The following is a 19,568-nucleotide window of genomic DNA, read 5'->3' as shown; positions in this document are numbered from 1 at the left end:
AGGAGGAATGTCGTACACAGCTGGGTCAAGGAACAACAGAAGATGCAGGAAGCTTGGGCCAAGCTGTGAGGAATCAGGTGCAATTCGGTGAATATCACTCTGGAAGTGTGAGAAGAACAAACTTTAATTGCATAAAATTGATACGGTTGCTCTGTAAGATATTCTCAAAAGCATAAGGGAAAAAAAAATCTCAGTTACTGCTCTTTGGTGGTGATGGATTTGGGGTGAAGAATGACATTGTCCTCTGCCTCACCATAAAAGGCCTCAGCAGATAGAACTGTTCAACCACAATATCCCTGAGGTGTTGATTTGTTTGCTGTTCAGAAAACACAGGCAAAAGCAAGCAAGGTCGATGATAATTTAATCTCTCCAACCAAGAAGCCTGTTTTGTTCCATTGGGTAAAATACTGCCAATAACATTGGTCTGTGAGAGGAGTTATGACCTGAAATATCTAGGGAAAAGCAGTCACTGAGGCCATTGATGGCCCTCAGCAAAGATGAATCCTGCTGAATCCAGCCTGAGATTTACCCCCAAAATCGTCTGTGTGGACCATTTCACGGCAGCTCCCCGCTGCTCTCCCAAAACCTTATTAGAAAATGGCATTTCTCAGATAGTGATCTAGTTTAAACAGTCACTACACAGAAGTGCTAACTTGCTTTTGGAATACAGCGGCTATGTTACTTTTTTCACTAGACAAACTCCAACCGTCCTGTAAGTTAAGAACATGAGATCCGGTCCTCTGGGCACGTCAGGAGGCTCAGGGGACCTTATCGCTCTCTGCAGATACTTGAAGAGAGATTGTAGTGAGGCAGTGTCGGTTTCTTCTCCAAAATAACTACTGATAAGACACAGGGAAATGGCCTCCAGTTGTGCCAGGGGAGGTCCAGGTTGGATATGAGGAAAAAAAATCTACATGGAAAGAGTGGTGAAGCCATGGAACAGGCTGCCCAGGGCAGTGGTGGAGTCACCGTCCCTGGCAGTGTGTAGATGAGGCACTTAGGGACATGGGTTGGCAGGCAGGGTGCTGATGGGTTCACGGTTGGACTCGATCTTGAAGGTGTTCTCCAACAGTAACGATTCTGTTCAGGGCCTGCAGGCTCGCGGTGGCTCTGGGGCTCCCTCCTCCCCGCCCCACACAGCTCCCTTGCTCCCCTCGGCTCCCCGTGTCCTTCCCCTCCGCCTCGAACCCGCCCAGGCCCCGGCCTAGGCCCCGGCCTCCCCCGCCGCCCATAGCAACCCGCCGCTCCCAGGGGCCTGTTGCTAGGGGCGGTCCGCCCGCTAACGCGGCCCCGCGGCGCCACTTCCGGTGCGGTGCCCGCGCCGCGGCGCGTCCCCCCGCGCCGCCCGGCTGCCGGGTTCCGCGGCGGCGGCGGGGCATGGTGGCGGGCGGCGCGGCCCAGGCGGACGGGGCGCTGCGGCGGCTGCTGCGGGCCGGCGAGGCCGCCAGGTCAGCCCGCAGCGCGGGGCCCCGCCGCCGCACCGGGACCGGCCACGGGCACGGGGGAGGCGCGGAGCGGCCCGCGGCGCCCCCGGCCCTTTCCCCTCACAGACATCTGCGCGCTCACATATCTCTCTATATATCTATACGCCCTTATATACGTGCTCGGCGCCGTCACGCGCGGCCCAGGCCTCTCACCCGTTCTTTCTCCCCTCTTCCCTTGCAGGTATAAAGTGATGAAGAACTGGGGCGTCATAGGGGGCCTCGCCGCGGCCGCCGCCGCGGGGATTTACGTGCTCTGGGGGCCCATGACGGAGCGGAGGCGGCGCAGGAGAGGTAGGGAGAGCCCTGCGCGCCCCAGGGGCCTTTCCAGCAGCCCTCTGCCTTAGAAACCCCCGTGTTTCTGCCTTTAAAATCATTATTAGCTTCAGGAAAAGCTTTCCTCTTACTAAAGGTAAAGCTTTCCTTGCTATGTCCTCACTTGGCATAAAACATTAAGAAATCTGTATCAAATAAAGACCTTGCTCTGCTTTTGTGGTTTATTAACTGCCTTGGCTGGAATTGAGGTAAAATCAGGTGCATCAGCCACATTTTGTGTGTCTGCTTTGTGTTAAGTTCCTTAGCAAACTACTGCAAATGATTCTCTTAAAAAATAAGTGTAAAACGAGTGTTTCCTTATTTGATATTTGCACAAGGCAAGTGGAAGGCTCTTGCTAAGCCAAGTTGTGTGGAGCTGCCTTTTATTAACCCTTGATAGTCATCTCAGCAAAGGAAAACCCTGAGGGCTGAGCTGCAGTGTGTGATAGAGCAGCAGCGGCCTGTGGCTCCCTTTAAATGTGTGCAATAAGTGGCTTCCACCTTAAGATCTGGAAATAAGCACATTACAGTTTTAAATTCCTTTTTATACGGTAATTTTCAGATAGTCTTGAACGTTGGTGTTGGCCATGAAAATATGCTACTATCTAAAAAGGAACATTTTTCAGGGAAAATTCAAAAAAAAAATTGAATGATGTATTTCTCAGAAAGTGTCGCATATATAAATACTTCATGTTGTGATATGCTAAATATGGGAGTCTTAATGTGTACAAGTCCAAAATAAACTGAAATAACTTCATCTTAATGATGTTTTAGAATATAGCATAGCACTTTCTACTGAAAATAGTAATGTTTTCCTAGACTTGGTGTTGCGTACGTAGTTCTTACCTATATTTTGGCAGGGCTTGTACCTGGCCTCCTTAACTTAGGAAACACGTGTTTCATGAACTCCCTGCTGCAAGGTTTGTCTGCGTGTCCGTCCTTCATCAAGTGGCTGGAGGAATTTACAGCACAGTACAAGACAGACCAGAGCCAGTCCCCCGAGCATCAATATTTGTCCCTTACTTTGCTGCATCTTCTAAGAGGTAAGATACTTTAAGCTTTTCATGTTAGGAAAACTACAAATGTATTTACTTTAAAAGTTATTGTTTCCAGGCTTGTTTCCTAAAGAAAAGAAGATGATGTGGTTTTGCTGCCTCCTTTTTGTTGTTGGCCTCTATTAACTTGGAATTCATTGGCCAGGTTCAAATGAATTTCACAGAATCAGAGATCAAAAAGGTGTTAGGTGCCTGTATCAAACCTGGCTAACGCACGGTCGTGTTTGTCCCCAGAGCAGTTTGTTTCACTGGCAGCAGCTGAAAGGTCTCAGGTTTTCTTTGACCTGCAGCCAACCAAGGATCACACACGTTGGCCAGCAGGTCAAACAAATCTGGCCAGAGGACAGCAGGGGCACTGAAAATGTGTATGGTGTGTGCTGCCACAAGATGTCTGGCTTTACTGAGGCTGCTCTTCACCAAATATTGTTAGAACATGAATTTGGATGTACATTTGAAGAAATATGGACTACTGTTGTCACAATTAAAGGGGCAATCAGATGCTTGTTATGAAAGAAAATTAATGCAAGGCTGTTTTTTAAAGGAAATGCATTGGAAGTTTGGGTGTCTTAGGAAATGCATTGGAAGTTTGGGTGTCTTAGATATTGTTCATCCCCAGAATTGTGCCAGTTAAGCGTGTATTTTTTAAATGAGGAAGGGCTGATGCTATTTTAATACCAGTGTTTCTGTGACATGTAAAGTACCTATTTTTTTATCTAATCCACAAGTAATTTTTTTCAGACAGTGTTTGTGTCCTTTATTCTTCCTGTATCACTTAGCTGAGACACCTTTCACTCTCTGGTATATCAGAAGAATGTATAGTCAGGTATTCTGTGCCAGATGAGAATGGTAATTTCCTAAGACATACTAGTTTGATAATGATTGTCTAAGTGTACCTGTAGACCTGTCTTAATCAAGAATAACTCTGCTGTAATCAATTGTATTATGCTTAAGTAATCTAAACACTCAGATACACAGATTTGCCTTCTATCTGTTCCTGCTGGCTCCATCTAACAGTTTAAAATGCACTGTCTCTAGCTTTATCTTGCCAAGAGGTAACAGAAGATGATGTCCTGGACGCAAGCTGCCTCCTAGAAGTGCTAAGAGTGTACAGGTGGCAGATCTCCTCATTTGAAGAGCAGGTGATTACAGAATCTGAGTTAGACTGCCTGGTATAGCCCTCCTTGCTTAGATACAGGATAACAGATAACTTATGTAAGTTATGGTACTAACAGCTCCGAATGACAAATCTGAGTCTTCACTGGAGTGAAAAGTTTGCTTTAAACAGTGCAGGAAGGCAGCTGTGTGCTTGATGAATTGTGTTTTCTGTTTGCTTAGATATTTGACATGGAATCAGTGGCATCCTCAAAAACTCTTTAATTACCATTAGATTTGGTACAATGTAAACAGTAATACCAAGGTATAAGGAATACAGCCCTAACCTTATTGTGGATTGTGGGTCTGTGCTGAAGTACCTGTCTGATTCCAGGGATGTGCTCTATTCCATTAAGGTTTCCAAATTTCGTTCCATATGGCATACTCTCTTTTGTTATTAATATTTTCAACTCTTATGTAAGTGCAACTGGCCAATGAACATGATAAATTGTCTTATTCATAAAACGTGGTTCTCTCTCTCCTTTATGTTTCAGAGGCAAAGAAAATAGCATAATTTCGATTATACTGTCATTAAAATCAAGGAAAACAGGCATTTGTGAATTCATTTTTCTTTTTTTCTGCAGGTATTTTAGTATCCTTTGAGTTTATATGACCCAGAATATTTTTAACAGTGTATGCTATTACAGTGCTTAGCTTTACAGAAAATCTTTAGGGCAAAACTGCAGCACATGCTCAAATCATTATTACAACATGAGCTGGGGTCTAAACAATACTTTTTTTTTTTCTTTAACTTACTGCTGCAGTGATAGATTCCTATATGCACACATACTCTTGAGATATGTTTTGATGTCTTTCGTTCTGGCTTCCTCTAAAGCTTATGCCTCTGTTTACTAGGATGCTCATGAACTATTTCATGTCCTTACCTCTTCACTAGAAGACGAGCGGGAGCGTCAGCCACGCGTCACACACTTGTTTGATGTGCATTCGCTGGAGGTGACCAACGCTGTTTCCTTAAGTACTTCATAGTCTGCCCACATTCCTTAGTGTGCAAAGCATAAAGTGTCTAGTTAGGACCCGAAGATGCTTTTGTTATATTTTCCATGCTATTCTTCAGGATTCTCACAGAAATTAATCAATAGTTCTGGCAAAGGATAAGCAATTGTATTCACTATATCTTTTTTTTTGTCTTCCTAAATACAAAGAAATAAAGAGCCAGCCCCCCCCACCCCAAACACACATGCAATTGTTCAAATGTCAGGAAAGCATATCAGGGATGAAACTGGAGAAATAATATTTAATACTAAAAGCTTTCTAAGGTGGGATTACTGAAATCTTTTATTTCCCTTTGTAGCAGCCAGAAATAACCCAAAAGCAAATAAGCTGCAGGACAAGAGGTAAGGGTTTTTTTTTTTCCTCTCCCCATCTTGAAATTATGAGTATTTAATTGTAGTGTAGTCATTTATTAATAGGATGGTATGAATTGGTTTGGGGGCTTTTTGTTTGTTTGTTTTGAACTCAAATACATCTGCAGTGAAATACCACTGAGTGTTAGTAGAACAGAATATGTTTTAGAGGTAGTTCCTTTTGCTATTATTGGCCCAAAATTTGAAAGTATAGTGAAGAACACAGGTGTGTTAAAAATGAAAGAACAACTGAAACTTTGTATTTCAGGTTCTCTTCCCCCTATGTCAAATCACTGGAAGTCTCAGCATCCTTTTCATGGAAGGCTGACTAGCAACATGGTTTGCAAACACTGTGAACACCAGGTATAAGATTGTGTGTCATCAGGTGTAAGAATGTGTGCCTGGTAATACTTACGCACAAAAACAAAGGGAACATTCCCAAATGAGAACATTCTGAGGTGAAACTATCTCATATAGTTGATTTAAGCTCCAAATGTTTGCAGGAATGAGACCTCAGACTGTTAACTTATGTACGTAGCATTAATGAGAAACAAATAAGTATCACAAAACATACTGAAGAAAATTAATTGTAATCCACTTGGTGAGGATAGTAACTATCCTATTGGATAAAATAATAATGGTCTTACTACATTTGCTATTCAGGATCACTGAAAACTCACTCACCTGGGGAGCATTGTAGGTCACCCAGCTGTTCCTTCAGCACTTGGGATTGAGATGCAAATGCAAAACCTAATTAAGTTGCAGTCCAGTTATCCAGAGTAAGGAGATGAAGATGATCTGGGTAAAGCAAAAGTACAGAAAATAAATTTTATCTGTAGATCAAGTTGTAAGAGTATGTTTAGTACTTCTACTTTTAAAAACTTGCAAACGAATTAACAGCCAGGGCAGCTTCAGCAGAAGCAGGCCGAATAGCAGCTTCTGCTCAACACCAAGTGTCCCCAGCACGGCGCTGAGGACGGGTGGGATTTGCTGAGCCTCCTTCCCCAGATAATACCAGCAGGGAGCATATATTCCTCTCAGGGGATGCTAGTTTTTGTGGACTGTCATACACTGTGGCTCAGTGCATGTGTGAAATACTTTCTTGCAGAGTCCTGTGCGGTATGACACGTTTGACAGCCTCTCACTGAGCATCCCAGCAGCCATGTGGGTATGTGTCTCTCGCTGACGCATGATCCAGTGACTCTGTCCTTGTAGTCACAGCTTTCTCTTGGTGCCTTTTCAAGATGCTAAGGCCTAAGTGTTAATGAGTAGTTACAGTTTAATTTTTTACCTTTACGAATGGTCTTGTGCTGATATACTACCTTACTATTAACAGGTTGGGGCAAGTTGGTATGACAAGCGTGACTGTTGGCATCAACAGAGCTTTCTGTTTCTCATGGTGGGGGATTTGGTCCTTCCTGTGTAAACAGCCCCAATCAGGTCCTGAATGTTGTGCATTTCCATCAGCCTTGGGAAGTGGCCCACAGGTCTGTCTTTGAGGTGATCATGTGAAAGATGGACAGCATTTTGGGTCAAGTGGTTTCAACATGGAATTGCTTGTTTCCGTCTGGACTTGCAAAAAAATGCAAATGATTATTTCAACTGTTTTGACAAAATTCATGGGGTCCCTTGTTACTGCAACATTTAGGTACCTAACATCTGCTAGAGATTTGTCTTCTCAGACAAGCAACAGCTAACTGAATTCACAGAAAGTCTGGGACTCCCCTCTGTAGGCTCACATCTATGGGCTGTTCTCCTAGGCTGCTGGGATTAGGATTTTGACAAACCTGCTATTTGTGTTTTTTTTTTTTTTAATTTTTTTTTTATGCCATCATTAAAGATTATTCCATTCATGCCTGCAGCATGTAGTATAATATACAAGGGAAGACAGGAAGAACTGACTAAAACGTAACCAAAATGTAAATTTCTGCTATGCAGAGGGTTAGAGTGCATGCCGTGACCCCTGAAGCACTGAAACTTTGGAGGAAAATTATAATAAGGCCAGAAATCTGTTCTTCAAAACCCCACTAAAGGAGTCATACAGGCAGTCATAGCTATTATCTTTGTCTACAGTGTTTTCCACATTTATCCCAGGCCAAGAAAAAAGAATCCCTATAGTTAGTTGCATGATATTTGATTGATACTTGAAGTCACTTAGTTTTGTTAAGAAGTCTGGATTTTTTTAGTTCCTGTGAAAGAGATTTTTTTTGTTTATTTGACAAAATTAAATAATAACTTTTTTTTTTCTCATACTAAGGGTCGTCCTATGACACTGGATCACTGTCTCCATCATTTCATCTCCTCTGAATCTGTAAAGGATGTTGTATGTGACAATTGCACTAAAGTATGTCATTTTAATTTCGGTAACCTAGCTCTATTTAAATCCCCCTGATGGAGAATCGGGGCCTCAGTGCTCTCCCTCCTCTTCTCCTCTGCTTGTGACTTAAGGAAGCCTCTAGGCTGCCTGTGATTTCCTACGTTTCAAATGGGTCATTACCTCGCAGAGTATTTTGAAGCTTTATTTATTATTAATATTACAAAATCGATAAATATTTTATTCTGTACTTGACAGGGTTTTTTTTTAGATAATATTTGTGAGTTTCTTGTTCTGACATTTTAAACAATATTTTACAGTTGTCTTTAATTATAGCCTAAGTATTTGTTTCAAAAGCAACAGAAATGCCTTGAGGCTAAACTTAAGTCTGGAATCTATTTGTTCTGTAAATGTTCATTTCTACTTGATTTACTTTTTAGTTCAGATTCTGAAAAAAAGTTTTTGGAAAACTGTAAATGTAATTAATGAACTGAGCATAGTTCTAGATAAGAAATCGTTGTTTGCATTGTGCAAACCTGCAGTATGATTCTGTGCAAGCTGATAAATAATTTAATTAAATGACTCTTATTTTTCTCTATGATTTCAGATTCAGGCAGAAGGCAGTCTGCATGGACAGAGCATAGAAAACCAGAGAACAACATTTGTTAAACAATTAAAGCTAGGAAAGGTGAGGCAAGTTAAACTTCAAAATCAATTTTTAAATCCTATTAAACAGTAATTTCTTTCTTCAATCTGTTTGCTTGATACTCACTTTTTGGTATTAAATTTCTTTAATGTTTTACTTGAGAGTATTTTACTGTCATTCAGCAAAGCACTCGAGCACGAGCTTGTTTCAGTTGCAATTCATGTGTTTTGCAGCAATTTTTTTTTCCGTGGTAAGTGATCCATATACACATCTGTTTGTACATTGTTTAGCAATTGCACATTTCAAAGAAACTAAAATAATCTGAATACAGAAGGTTTAAACAAGTGAATACGTTGTTAAACAGCAGGTGCAAGGTAGATGAGAAGCCCTTATATGAGTCTCTCTTTATTCTGTGATCATATAATGTGGTGGACAACAGGGCACTGGTAATTAAGAGCCTCAGGTTAACCCTGACTGACAGAGGTTAACCATGGGATTACTTTTGAGTATTCAGATATTTATTAACTATTATTAACTATTTGCCCTTTTTTTTCTCCCATGCACTTTTACTGTGCCAAACCATTGTTTATTAGGTATTAGCAAATGTCTGTCAACAATTCACTGCAACTCATTCCAATCCTCATCCACTAGGCTTTCCCGTTCCATCACTATGTTTTTAACTGTTGTAGCTGCTGCTTTTCATTTAAAATGTATTTTGGCTTTCCTTTTCTATGGAAACGTGCTGAAGCTCCCTCAGTGCTTGTGTATCCACCTGCAAAGACTGAGCTGGTCAAACCAAGGCACTCCCCTCAAACGCCACGAGCACGTTCAGTTCAATGAGTTCCTGATCATGGACATCTACAAATACCACATTCCTGTTCATAAATCAAGCCAGAATGATCGGAATCAGAAAAACCCTGAAGAGACAACCTCTGAAACAAAGGATGGGACAGCAGTAAAACCTTCAGGTATTTAATTTGAAAATAATATGTATTTCTATAATTTGGTGATGAAAAAAGCATTCTAATCTGCAGAGTGAATTTAAGAGCAGTGTCTTTCTTTGGATGTGTGATAAGAGGACAGGTAGAGCCCTTTTTTCTGGCAAGTAACTAACCACTTTTGGAACAGGGTATATTCCAGGTATACAGCTCAGTTTTTTTAATTATTCAATTATTTAATTTGGTGCTGCTCAATATAAATCAAAACCAAATAAAACAACAAAATAACAGCGTGAAGCTGGCATATTTTAGGTCCAAAAGATGAGTGCACATTGTAATCAGGACACCCTCCTAAAAATTATCTAATTGTCTCTTCTAAGGTTTCGGCACAAGCACAGAAAGGACAGTGGGAATGGTAGCTTTGTACAGGTAGAAAATGTATCTGTAATAATTTATGTCTGTCGTTTAGGCAATGCAAAAATCCACATAGTAAGGATTCTGTCTTTCATGTTTCTATCACGTAAAAATGATTACCACTGTCTTTGGATATTTTATTTTTATACATCTTTGCAGCATTGTGATATGTAATTAATTAAAACAAGTAAAATACTCTTATTCTCTGATGAAAGGTCCTGTGGGAACAGCAAAACTGGTATTTGTAACTCAACACTAAGCTAAATCACTGTGTACTCTCTTTGGCAGATGCAGAGCAGCCGTGTAGCACTAAGTCACTCTTTATGAACGGTGCCTGCTCCCCTTCATTTTTAATGTCCCCGGGAACTTTTCCACTTACTGCATTTCCTGAGTACAGGTAAGTTAGAGATTTGTACCTTTCTATAGGCTCTATCTCTGCCCATTTTGTGTTCCGTTACTCTGTTTTTATCCTGAAGGAGTGTAATCATTGAATTTACCTTCTGTCCTGGGTCCTGTACAGAAATCATTTGCTCGTCTCTTTGGCTCATTTTTAGTGGTTGTCTTTGGCTCTGTCCCTCTCCTGCTAGAAAAGGGCGTAGAACATGTTACAAGCAAAATTCAGAGTCTCCTGGTTCATGTTGCAGCAGTCATCCGGATTAGCCAAGCCCTTATTCTTGCTGTTCTTCCCTACCCCTCTTTTTCATTTTATTTTTGGAATTTTAAAAAATAATACATGAATTCAGACAGATCTTGTAAGACAACGCCTTGATGCTTCTCCATTTGGGAACATTCACGCATTTTCAAGCCTGTGACCAGTGGATGGTTAAGTTCTCTCAGAACTCTGTGACGGCGCCATCCCTTTGCTCCGAGCTCTGCCCTGCAGCCCAGCTACCCGCAGAGCAGCCGGGGCTCCACGCGTGTGCCTGGCGAGGTTGCTGACCCCTTCCTTTTTCTTGTTTGCCCTCCAGTTCCCCCGTTTACCGTTACCGTCTGATGGCAGTCGTAGTGCATCACGGGGACATGCATTCGGGACACTTTGTGACTTACCGCCGCTCTCCGCCTTCTCCTAAGAACCCGCTGTCTATCAGCAACCAGTGGCTGTGGATTTCGGACGACACCGTGCGCAAGGCTAGTTTGCAGGAAGTCCTTTCTTCCAGCGCCTACCTGCTTTTCTACGAGCGCGTGCACTCGAGGGTGCAGCACCAGAGCTTGGAGCTGAGAGCCGAGGAGTGACCGAGAGAGCTGAAGGACAAAACCCCTCTGAGACCCACGTTGCACCTCGTGTCCGTCATGCAGTGACCCACAGCAGGCCCTTTACCTTCCCCCTGCCCTGTGGCAACGCCGGCCTCTTGCTGGGAGCTGTGGTTGGTACCAAAATGAAGCTACCCAAAGGCGGGCTGCTGATGTTGTGCAGCCCGAAGTGACCCTGCATTAGAGAAGCATTTATTCTGTTTCAGCAGTATTTTGTGTGCATCACAGCTGTGAAACAGACACTTCCAACAGAGACTTCCCAAGGCCATGTTCTTTATCCCGAGGCCTGTGTAAGTTTTCAGATGGAGATGCTTAATCCTATACCTTTCGCTGCAGACATTTCTAACAGGTGAGCCCCAGAAGTGGCTGGCAGGAAGCTGCTGTTATCAAAGGCAATGATTTTAAAAACAATAAAGTGCCTTGAGCTTATTTGAATGGTTACGTTACCATTGTCCGAGTCTGCTGCACGTCAGCTGTGCTCTGATAAACGTCTCTCAAGATGATGGGAAGAACTACTAACTGAATCAGATTTAATATCCCGGCTAATCAGTAAAGCAAGGCATCTCTATGTAGCATGCATGATCAAAAAAAAATCTTCCCTACTTAGGTTGCTTTCCAAACATTTCAGTTCTTTATACATCATAGAAATACCTCTACTGATTCAAACTGCAGTTTTCTTTTTACAAGAAAAAAAAATAACAAATTTTTAATCAAAACCTGAGACACTGATTTGTTGCTCTGTATCTTTGGAATTTAGGTGAAATTGAGAGAAGCTTTTGCTAATGATCAGTATTGTAATTTCCTTTGTCACTATGAAACTGTTGAGTAATATTGCTTGTAGTATTGACTACACCTTTTAATGCTATTATTTCAAGGCTACTGTAATCGGTGTTCTAGACTTACCCTTCCTGTTTCAATGCTGAGCACTGCCATCTTTCATCACATATACGCTGTCCAGCTTGCAGTGTAGCTTGTACAGGTTGTAAGTGTGAGCTGAGACATGTAGCAACCCAGGCATCACCGTCAGCTGGAGTTGGCACGGCTGAATCCGCGCTGGTAGGCACGGGTCCGGTGAGGTCGTACGGGAGTCTGGAAAGACTCGTGTCACTATATAAAATACTTCCATCCAATGGAGGTCTGAGTACGTTGCACTTTGCTGCTCTAGACTGAGTAAAAAATAACAGGCAAATCGCAGAGGGAGCAGAAGCAAAAATCTGAATGCCTCTGAGTTATCAGGAATAGGGAATGTAGGCTATTTTTAGCTCTTTTCTATCCTTGTACCTTGAAGGCAAAAAAAGACTTATTCTCAGACTAGCTTTTTTGGTGTAAAACAGCAGCTAAGTTTTCAAATGCTAACAACTGTCTTAATAGTTTTATAGAGCAACTTTGTACCTAATGTATTCATATCACTGCCTGAAGCTCATAGGCATTCGGAGCCCTTTCAAGGGAGGCTTGAAACCCGCCAAAATAGGAATATTCATATCTCTGTTGTATAGTATATCCTATACTTCACTCTCATCATTCCAGAGCACAGATCCCAATGCCTGCTCCGAGTAGTGCTCACAATATACAGAGCAGTCTAGATAGATCAACTGACACACTAGGTCCTGAGAAACCTGTTCCTCTGTACTAGGGTAGCAGCAGCGCGTTTTTAACCTTCTTATTTTAACTTGGGAGAAAAATAACAGAAAAATAATTATGCAAAATGCCAAAAACATTCTGGCCATTGAACTGGCACCTAACAGACTTGTGGAAGGGAAGGGAAACTCCTCCCCTCTGGACAGCAGGAGTTTGCAGTAGGAGCTGTGTAAAGCACGGGTGGGCATCACCTAAGGAAAAGTATCATGCAAAGCATCTAGCTCCAGCCATTCTACCATTTGTACCTCAGAACTTCAGAACATTTCCAGTAGTAAATATTCTGGAATACCTTGCTCTCAGCATGGTCTCTTTAGAGGTTTTCGACTCCGTGAATCTTTGTGAAGTTCGCCTGAACAGGACGGTGTTTGGGAAGCTGTAATGCTGGGTCAGGGTATACACGCACCATAGACTAACAGTCTTGTAGGCTGATGAGTTTAGGAGTGACATGAAGCCCCCTATTACTGCAAGTTTGGACGTTTAATATTTTTCTTTTCCTTTTGCACAAAACTGCTTTCCAGCAGGGGCCGGTTGGATGCATATAAAAGCACAGTCACTGTAAGGCATTGATAAACTGCTCTTTGCTCAGCTGCAAATTTACTCTCGAAGTTTCCTCAAGGGCTATAGAGATGAGGATGAGGACACTGCACTTGTTCTTGCCTTGGCTGAAAGGAAGGAAGAGGTGGGCTTGGCTTAGCCCTCCTGAGGAGGGAGGAAGCACCTTGGTCTTGGGCCTGAGGCCTGCTAGATACCCTCAGCCTAACCTGAGCATCAAAGACTTCTGCAGATATTTGCCACCAGAGCTGCACTTCTGAATTCAGGGGGCTCTGTGCAAACACATGCGGCTCCTCCAGTGCTCTGTTTGTTATCCGCAAGCTTCCATGGTGGGAAAGCTGTTAATAAAATGTAAAAGGTTGTAAAACATCAGATAGATGGGAAACAGACCTCCAAGATGACATCTCTGTATTTGGATTATTCTTGTTTTATTGTGTATATTATTTTAAAGTGTATATTAGAGTCAAACCACTGCACTGCTGTTTGAAGTTGTGTTTTCACTTCAGGGTATTTTTGTAACTGTACAGTAGCAATAAAAGAACAAACTTACTACTAAAAGTAACTGTTCTTGTGTGGTAATATCTTGAAACAAGCATTTTAAGTTATAAGCCAACCTTACTGAGAGAACAACAGTCTTGTCATTTAAGATGAGCAATTTATTTATTAGCAAGTTTCTAAGGACACTATGCCCTCTTCTAGTTTAACTCCCTCGTCCAATACCTTGGATCATCAAAGACAGCGTTTGAAAGAGAAACTGACAGTTATGCCAGAAACAAGGCTCCCATTTTAAAAGCCAAAATAGCAGGTGCTCGACTGCAAAACGTTTCATTTGCTGGTTAGAGTCATCACTTTCCGAAAGGTCAGGTTGATTCTTGGGGCAAGTACTTTCTTGCGGACGGGCACGCTGTGGTACCAGTACACGTTGGTGGGATACTTCATCATGAGCAGGCTCCCGTGCGCCAGCTGCAGCTTCATGGGCTTGATGTGGCGCGTTGCTTTCTTCCCTCTGGCCTCACAGTGCCTGAAAACAAAGTCCCTGCAGGCTCCAAATGATACGGATGCGATAGGACTGCGGGGAACCAGTTCTCTCTCGTCATCTCGATGTTCACTTATGTGGTCACAACCATCTTTATACCTATGAACAGAACAGATTGGTTAGTTCTGTCAGTACAGTGAAAAGAGGAGATCGCTCCTTGGTGATCTCTTGGTGGTGCTGCACATGTGATATTTCATTTTAGCAAGAAGTTGCTCGATGTGATAAGGAACCAGACGTACCGGTTAATAAGGACAAAATTAAAGGTATGTCCGGTGTGCAGAGCGATGCGGTCTCGGATGCGGTCGAGGACGGGGATCCATGGCTTCGGAGAAAAGGTAACGCCCGAGTATGTGTACGTTAACTCTGGGTCTCCGTAGGTCACCTGCTGCCTGGGAATGCTGTGCCACTTGCCGAAAACGTGCAGCTTGGTCCGCTCGCCTGCTCCAAGGAGAGAAACCCAGACTGACCCCACGCAATCCAGTGGGCGCCAGGTTTTACCTCCAATACCAGAGCACCATGACAGCAATTAACAACGAGGCACTTGCTATTGCTCGCCATTGCGACCTCCCCCGTGATGAGAGGCTACTCGCAATTAAAACAGCGGTGTGATAATGAGTGGCGCCTCGCAGATTATGTCCCAAAGCTGTCACCTGCATTCAAGGGTTTCTGTCCCACCCAGCCACCTAACCGGGCCTTTGGCTCCTCCTCACGGTGGCCTGTTGAACGAGCGTGATGGGGAATGGTAAAATACCACTCCACTTTTTTAAGGATACTAAAACGAAGGGAACGGCGGCCGCCCGCCGCGCTACCTTGGTCGTACTCCACGTCCCGCTCCAGCTCCCGCAGGAGCCCGTCCGCCTCGGCGGCGCCGAACAGCAGCCCGTACTCGCACCTCAGCCCCTCGGCGCGGATCTCCCGCAAGGGCGGCGGCGGCGGCGGCAGCTCCGCGCCCGCCGCCTCGCGCCTCGGCCGCTTCCCGCCGCGGCCGGGCCCGGCTCCCGCCGCCCGCCTCAGCACGAACCGCTCCATGGCGCCGCCCCGGCCACGCCCTCGCCTCAGCGCGGCGGCGACCGCGCATGCGCGGCGGCTCCGCGGCGGCGGCACTGCGCATGCGCGGCGGCGGGCCGTTCCCTCCGCTCCGCCCGCCGCCCCCCGCGCGCTCTTGGCGCCGGAGCTCGGTGCTGCCGCCGGTCGCGCTGCCCCGCGCTCCCCGCCGCCATGATCGGGCAGAAGACGCTGCACTCCTTCTTCAGCGCCGCGCCGCCCAGGAAGCGCAGCCGCTCCCCGGAGCCGGGCGGCGACGCGGAGGTACCCGCGGCCGCTGGGGGGAATGGGAATACGCGGCGCTGGAGGCGGCTGGAGGAGGAGGAGGAGGATGAGGAAGGGGGGTGGGGGCGCACGCGGTGCCGGTTGGAGGTCGCGTGGCGCCGGCGACCGTTTTGGGGGGGGGGTGGTGGGTAACACTGGCCTTGCGGCTGCTGCGAAAAAGCGCGCGCTTCTGTCACGCGGGAATGAGTTGAATGAGCCCGTGCTCCCCAATGGGCGCTTCGAGAGGCTGTGTCGTCATGGTTGCTAGGCAGACCCGCTCTCTCCTATCTGCGCCGAACCAATCGGATGGAGCGAGGTACTTTTTTTTTTGACCAATAGGAAGAGGGAGTTTGAGAACAAAGGCTGTGGGCGTGGCTTTAGAGGCCGAGCGGCCAATGAGGTTAGAGCTCGGCGCTGTTTTGCCGCGAAAAGGCCACGTGTGCGCGCGGCCGCGGCAAGAGCCGCCCTCTGGGGCGCGCGCGGCCCGGCCGCGATGGCGGCGGTGGCGACCGCCCGGCTCCTGCCGCTCGCCCGGCTCCTGCCGCTCTGCCGGGGCCTGGGCGCCTGGCGTCCGCTCTGCAGCCGCCTCTCCTCCCGCACTCCCCAGGGCCATGACTCCAAGAAGCTGAAGGCGGCGGAAGGCGAGGCGGGCCCGGCCTCGCCGCTGAGCGCGCAGCAGCTGGAGCGGATCCGCAGGAACAAGGAGGCGGCTCTGCAGCGCCTGGCCGAGCGCAACGTGCCCCCGGGCTTCGGCGAGAGCTGGAGGCGGCAGCTGGGCGGCGAGTTCTCCAAGCCCTATTTTATGGAGGTGAGCGGGGTCCACAGGCCCCGTGATGGGACCGAACCGCCCCCCAGCGCCCTTGATACCCCCCTTTGCTGACGTTCCCTCCGGTGTCCCCTCTGCAGCTGATGGCGTTTGTAGCCCAGGAGAGGAAGCGCTACACGGTCTACCCGCCCCCGGAGCAGGTCTTCACCTGGACGCAGATGTGCGACATCCAAGATGTGAGTAGAGCTGTGTGGTGATGAGAGGGGTGCTCCTGCTCCCCTAAAAAACAAACCTCCAGCACCAGGGTTAGGTGCAGTCCCACTAACGCAGTCTGCTCACCATCCGCAGTCTCCTGTGATGTTGACTGTTGTTTCTCTCACACAATCTGTAAATCCTGGCTCCTCTTTCCCTTACTGAAATGGCTTTATTGCTTTATTACGCTCATCAGCAATGGTGCTTTAAACCTGTAGTTAAACTCCTGACCTTATTCCATTTCTGCAGTGCTTGGCTCAGGACCAGCTGTTTTTGAGTTTCTCTTGTCTTTTTCTCTAGCAGACTAATTATAACAAGTGTGTACCACTGTGCTTAATTAGCACTCTTTCTATTTCACTGTCTGTAGTGAAAATTAACATGAAAATAGATGTGTGATGGTATGGATTTTAGTTTCAGGGAGAAGGGTTCTTAAAAGACTTCACTTGTGGGCCGTCTTTTTGTTACACTTTCAAGAATAATTCTGATTACAGTTGGGTGGTTGGCAGTACTAACGAGGTTCTGGGTCTGCTTTCAGGTAAAGGTTGTCATTTTGGGGCAAGATCCATATCATGGACCTAATCAAGCTCATGGGCTCTGTTTCAGTGTCCAGAAACCTGTTCCACCACCCCCCAGGTATGGCAGCATCCAGCTTGCAGAATTAATCTATTTACTATTATTTTTATGAGTTAATTTACTTGTGCTCTTACGTTATTTGTGATTATGTGTCTCATAAATGATAGGAAATGTATTGAAACTATTGAACCTTAAGTTGTGCATTCCCCCGAAGAACAGCACTACAGAAACACCGATAATTTTGTGTAGTTCTTCTGACAAACTTCCTGGACTCTTTTTCAGTCATGGCAGTGAGTCCTTTGATAATGTTTCCAGCCAGGCACACAAAGAGGCCTTGTTTTTTGTTTCCGCAAATGGTTTTATTATCTTTAAGGGTTTTGATTGAAGCTTGTTTATTTTTTGTCCAGTGCAGGTGGCTGTTTTTGCTTTATCTTTAAGCACTTTAAAGAGCAAACTTTTAAGAGCATAATTGTGTCTTTAATTGTCTGTAGTGAGTTTGTCATCTGAGTGCTACTAGACAGGATTTCAGGATTCAATCTTGCTAATTAACTGCCTGATTACATGGGCTTTGACTGTTCCAAAAACTTGATTTAAATCTTCGATTGTTTTTGTTTGCAGCTTAGAAAATATTTACAAGGAACTGTCCACTGATATTGAAGACTTCACTCATCCTGGTCATGGAGATCTCACTGGCTGGGCCAAGCAAGGTGAGTTTAGAGATCCTGGAATCATTTCCATTATTGGTCATGAAAAAGCCTATCTATAAAATAGATCTGTGGTTTGAAACGGCCTCTCTATATAAATATTTATGCTCGGTGAGTATCACTTAGCAGTTACATTGGGCAGGGAGGACTCCAACTTGGTCGTTTGTGGGGTGGCAGGGAGGGAAAGCAGGAGGGAGCTGCTCATGCTGGGTTTGGTTTCCTCTCCGCTTTGCTAGGAGTGCTGCTCCTCAACGCGGTGCTGACGGTGCGGGCCCACCAAGCCACTTCCCACAAGGAGAAAGGCTGGGAACAGTTCACGGATGTGGTGGTGTCTTGGCTGAACAAGAACTTGCACGGTGTCGTCTTCATGTTGTGGGGAGCCTATGCACAGAAGAAAGGCAGTTCTATTGACAGGGTACAGCTTATTTTTCCATCTGTCTTTTTTCTTTATTTTAAACTTAAAGCATGGACACTAGAGGGCACTTTCCTTACGGAGCTGGGCTTTTCCTCCTTAGCAGATCATCAGGTTCCACTACCCTTTGGTTTCAAGTTAATCCTTGCCAGAATTAAGCAACAAAAATGGGAGAAGTGTAGCCTTTAGTTGCGAGAAGAGGCTCGGGTTCATGGCAGAACTGATATTTCTAGGAAATTTCCCATGAGTAGGTGGAAAGTTGCTGTTACACCATTTCTAAATCACTGTAATCCTAAGTATTGCTGCAGCTTTAGTATAGTCTGTCCTTCTGCTGCGTTCAGCAGGACTAAAAATCTCATTGTGAGATTTTGGTTAAGTTCTTCAGGCTGCTCTTTCTCTGTTTGACTACTGAGGAAATATAGAGGAAAAAAACCCTGCATCTGCTTAGTCTCAGAAGCAACCAACCTTGTCCAAAGAGCTGCAAACATGCAAATCTAACGAGCTGTTTCCTTCAACGTTTTACAGAAACGCCACCACGTCCTGCAGACTGCTCACCCTTCACCTTTCTCTGTGCAAAGAGGCTTTTTTGGCTGCCGGCATTTCTCTAAAACAAACGAATTGCTGAAGAAATCAGGCAAGAAGCCCATTGACTGGAGAGCACTCTAAGCTGCAAGCGTAAGCTTGAGGGTTTTATCAGAAATAGCCCCCTGTTTCAAGGGTTGCCTTATTTCTGAAACACGCTTGCTGACCTGAGAATAATTCTTGGGATGTTGGTCGAGACAATGAACAGAAGACTTAATTTCAGATATTTTTTTTTTTCTTTTTACTGTTTATGTATACAAATGTACCAGATGTTTTAAGAGCAAGTTAGAACGTTACATGAACTACTTTGCTACTCCTTCTTGAACAGATCTCAGCTTAGCGTGAAGCCAAGAAAGGAAAACACAACTCCACATTAATTTGCACTCGCTGTTGCAATGGGAATATCCGTGAGTGCTCTTGGGGCTGTTTGTGACTTCCTATAGTTAAGCTATATGATTTCTGTAAATACCCTAATTTGCCTCCCACTCTTTCGCTTCAGAATGTGCAAAGCTGGATTTTGTATTTGGTAGTGGGGAACTGGAGGCCCTATGACTTGTACAGGAGGGAAAGCTGACTTTTGTATTTGTTTTAGTCCTTTTTGTTTACTACAGATACAGATTTGATTAGCAATATACTGCCCTTCTGTGCCTTTAGAGACTATACAGTGACGAAGCTTCACTGAGTGCACCTCTGCACTCTCTAAAGGTCAGGATTGATCCTGCAGTAGCTGGGGGGGAAATAGTGACCAGCACTTTGGTCCTGTTCGGAGCTTTTTGTTCCCAAAGGAAACCCCAGAAGATAAACTGCCTTGGGGT

The 19,568-nt window shown here is 45.1% G+C and overlaps 3 protein-coding genes across 3 annotated transcripts; 2 read left to right on the top strand and 1 right to left on the bottom strand.

Moving 5' to 3' along the window:
• Positions 1–1,348: 1,348 nt before the first annotated feature.
• Positions 1,349–10,931, top strand: USP30 (ubiquitin specific peptidase 30). Its single transcript, XM_088525067.1, has 13 exons — positions 1,349–1,448; positions 1,666–1,775; positions 2,657–2,839; positions 3,887–3,990; positions 4,859–4,957; positions 5,316–5,358; positions 5,636–5,730; positions 6,476–6,535; positions 7,625–7,711; positions 8,289–8,369; positions 9,076–9,295; positions 9,968–10,076; positions 10,648–10,931. The coding sequence occupies exons 1-13, from the start codon at positions 1,378–1,380 to the stop codon at positions 10,910–10,912; spliced, it is 1,527 nt and encodes a 508-aa protein (XP_088381193.1). The 5' UTR covers positions 1,349–1,377; the 3' UTR covers positions 10,913–10,931.
• Positions 10,932–13,531: 2,600 nt separating this feature from the next.
• Positions 13,532–15,219, bottom strand: ALKBH2 (alkB homolog 2, alpha-ketoglutarate dependent dioxygenase). The gene is made up of 3 exons (XM_088525160.1): positions 14,966–15,219; positions 14,396–14,594; positions 13,532–14,255 (listed from the first exon to the last, which is right to left on the bottom strand). Exons 1-3 carry the CDS (start codon positions 15,183–15,185, stop codon positions 13,946–13,948), a joined length of 729 nt encoding a protein of 242 aa, XP_088381286.1. The 5' UTR covers positions 15,186–15,219; the 3' UTR covers positions 13,532–13,945.
• Positions 15,220–15,953: 734 nt separating this feature from the next.
• UNG (uracil DNA glycosylase) lies at positions 15,954–18,951 on the top strand. The gene is made up of 6 exons (XM_010220655.2): positions 15,954–16,272; positions 16,371–16,466; positions 17,018–17,115; positions 17,674–17,762; positions 17,996–18,174; positions 18,697–18,951. Exons 1-6 carry the CDS (start codon positions 15,958–15,960, stop codon positions 18,835–18,837), a joined length of 918 nt encoding a protein of 305 aa, XP_010218957.2. The 5' UTR covers positions 15,954–15,957; the 3' UTR covers positions 18,838–18,951.
• The last annotated feature ends 617 nt before the right edge of the window (positions 18,952–19,568 follow it).

Source organism: Tinamus guttatus, unplaced genomic scaffold, assembly GCF_059628265.1.
Source record: "Tinamus guttatus ecotype Peru unplaced genomic scaffold, ASM5962826v1 Tinamus_guttatus_pri_ptg000223l, whole genome shotgun sequence".
Lineage (NCBI taxonomy): Eukaryota > Metazoa > Chordata > Aves > Tinamiformes > Tinamidae > Tinamus > Tinamus guttatus.
The sequence above is the reverse complement of the archived record's forward strand: the minus strand, read 5'-3'. Positions and strand labels throughout refer to the sequence as shown.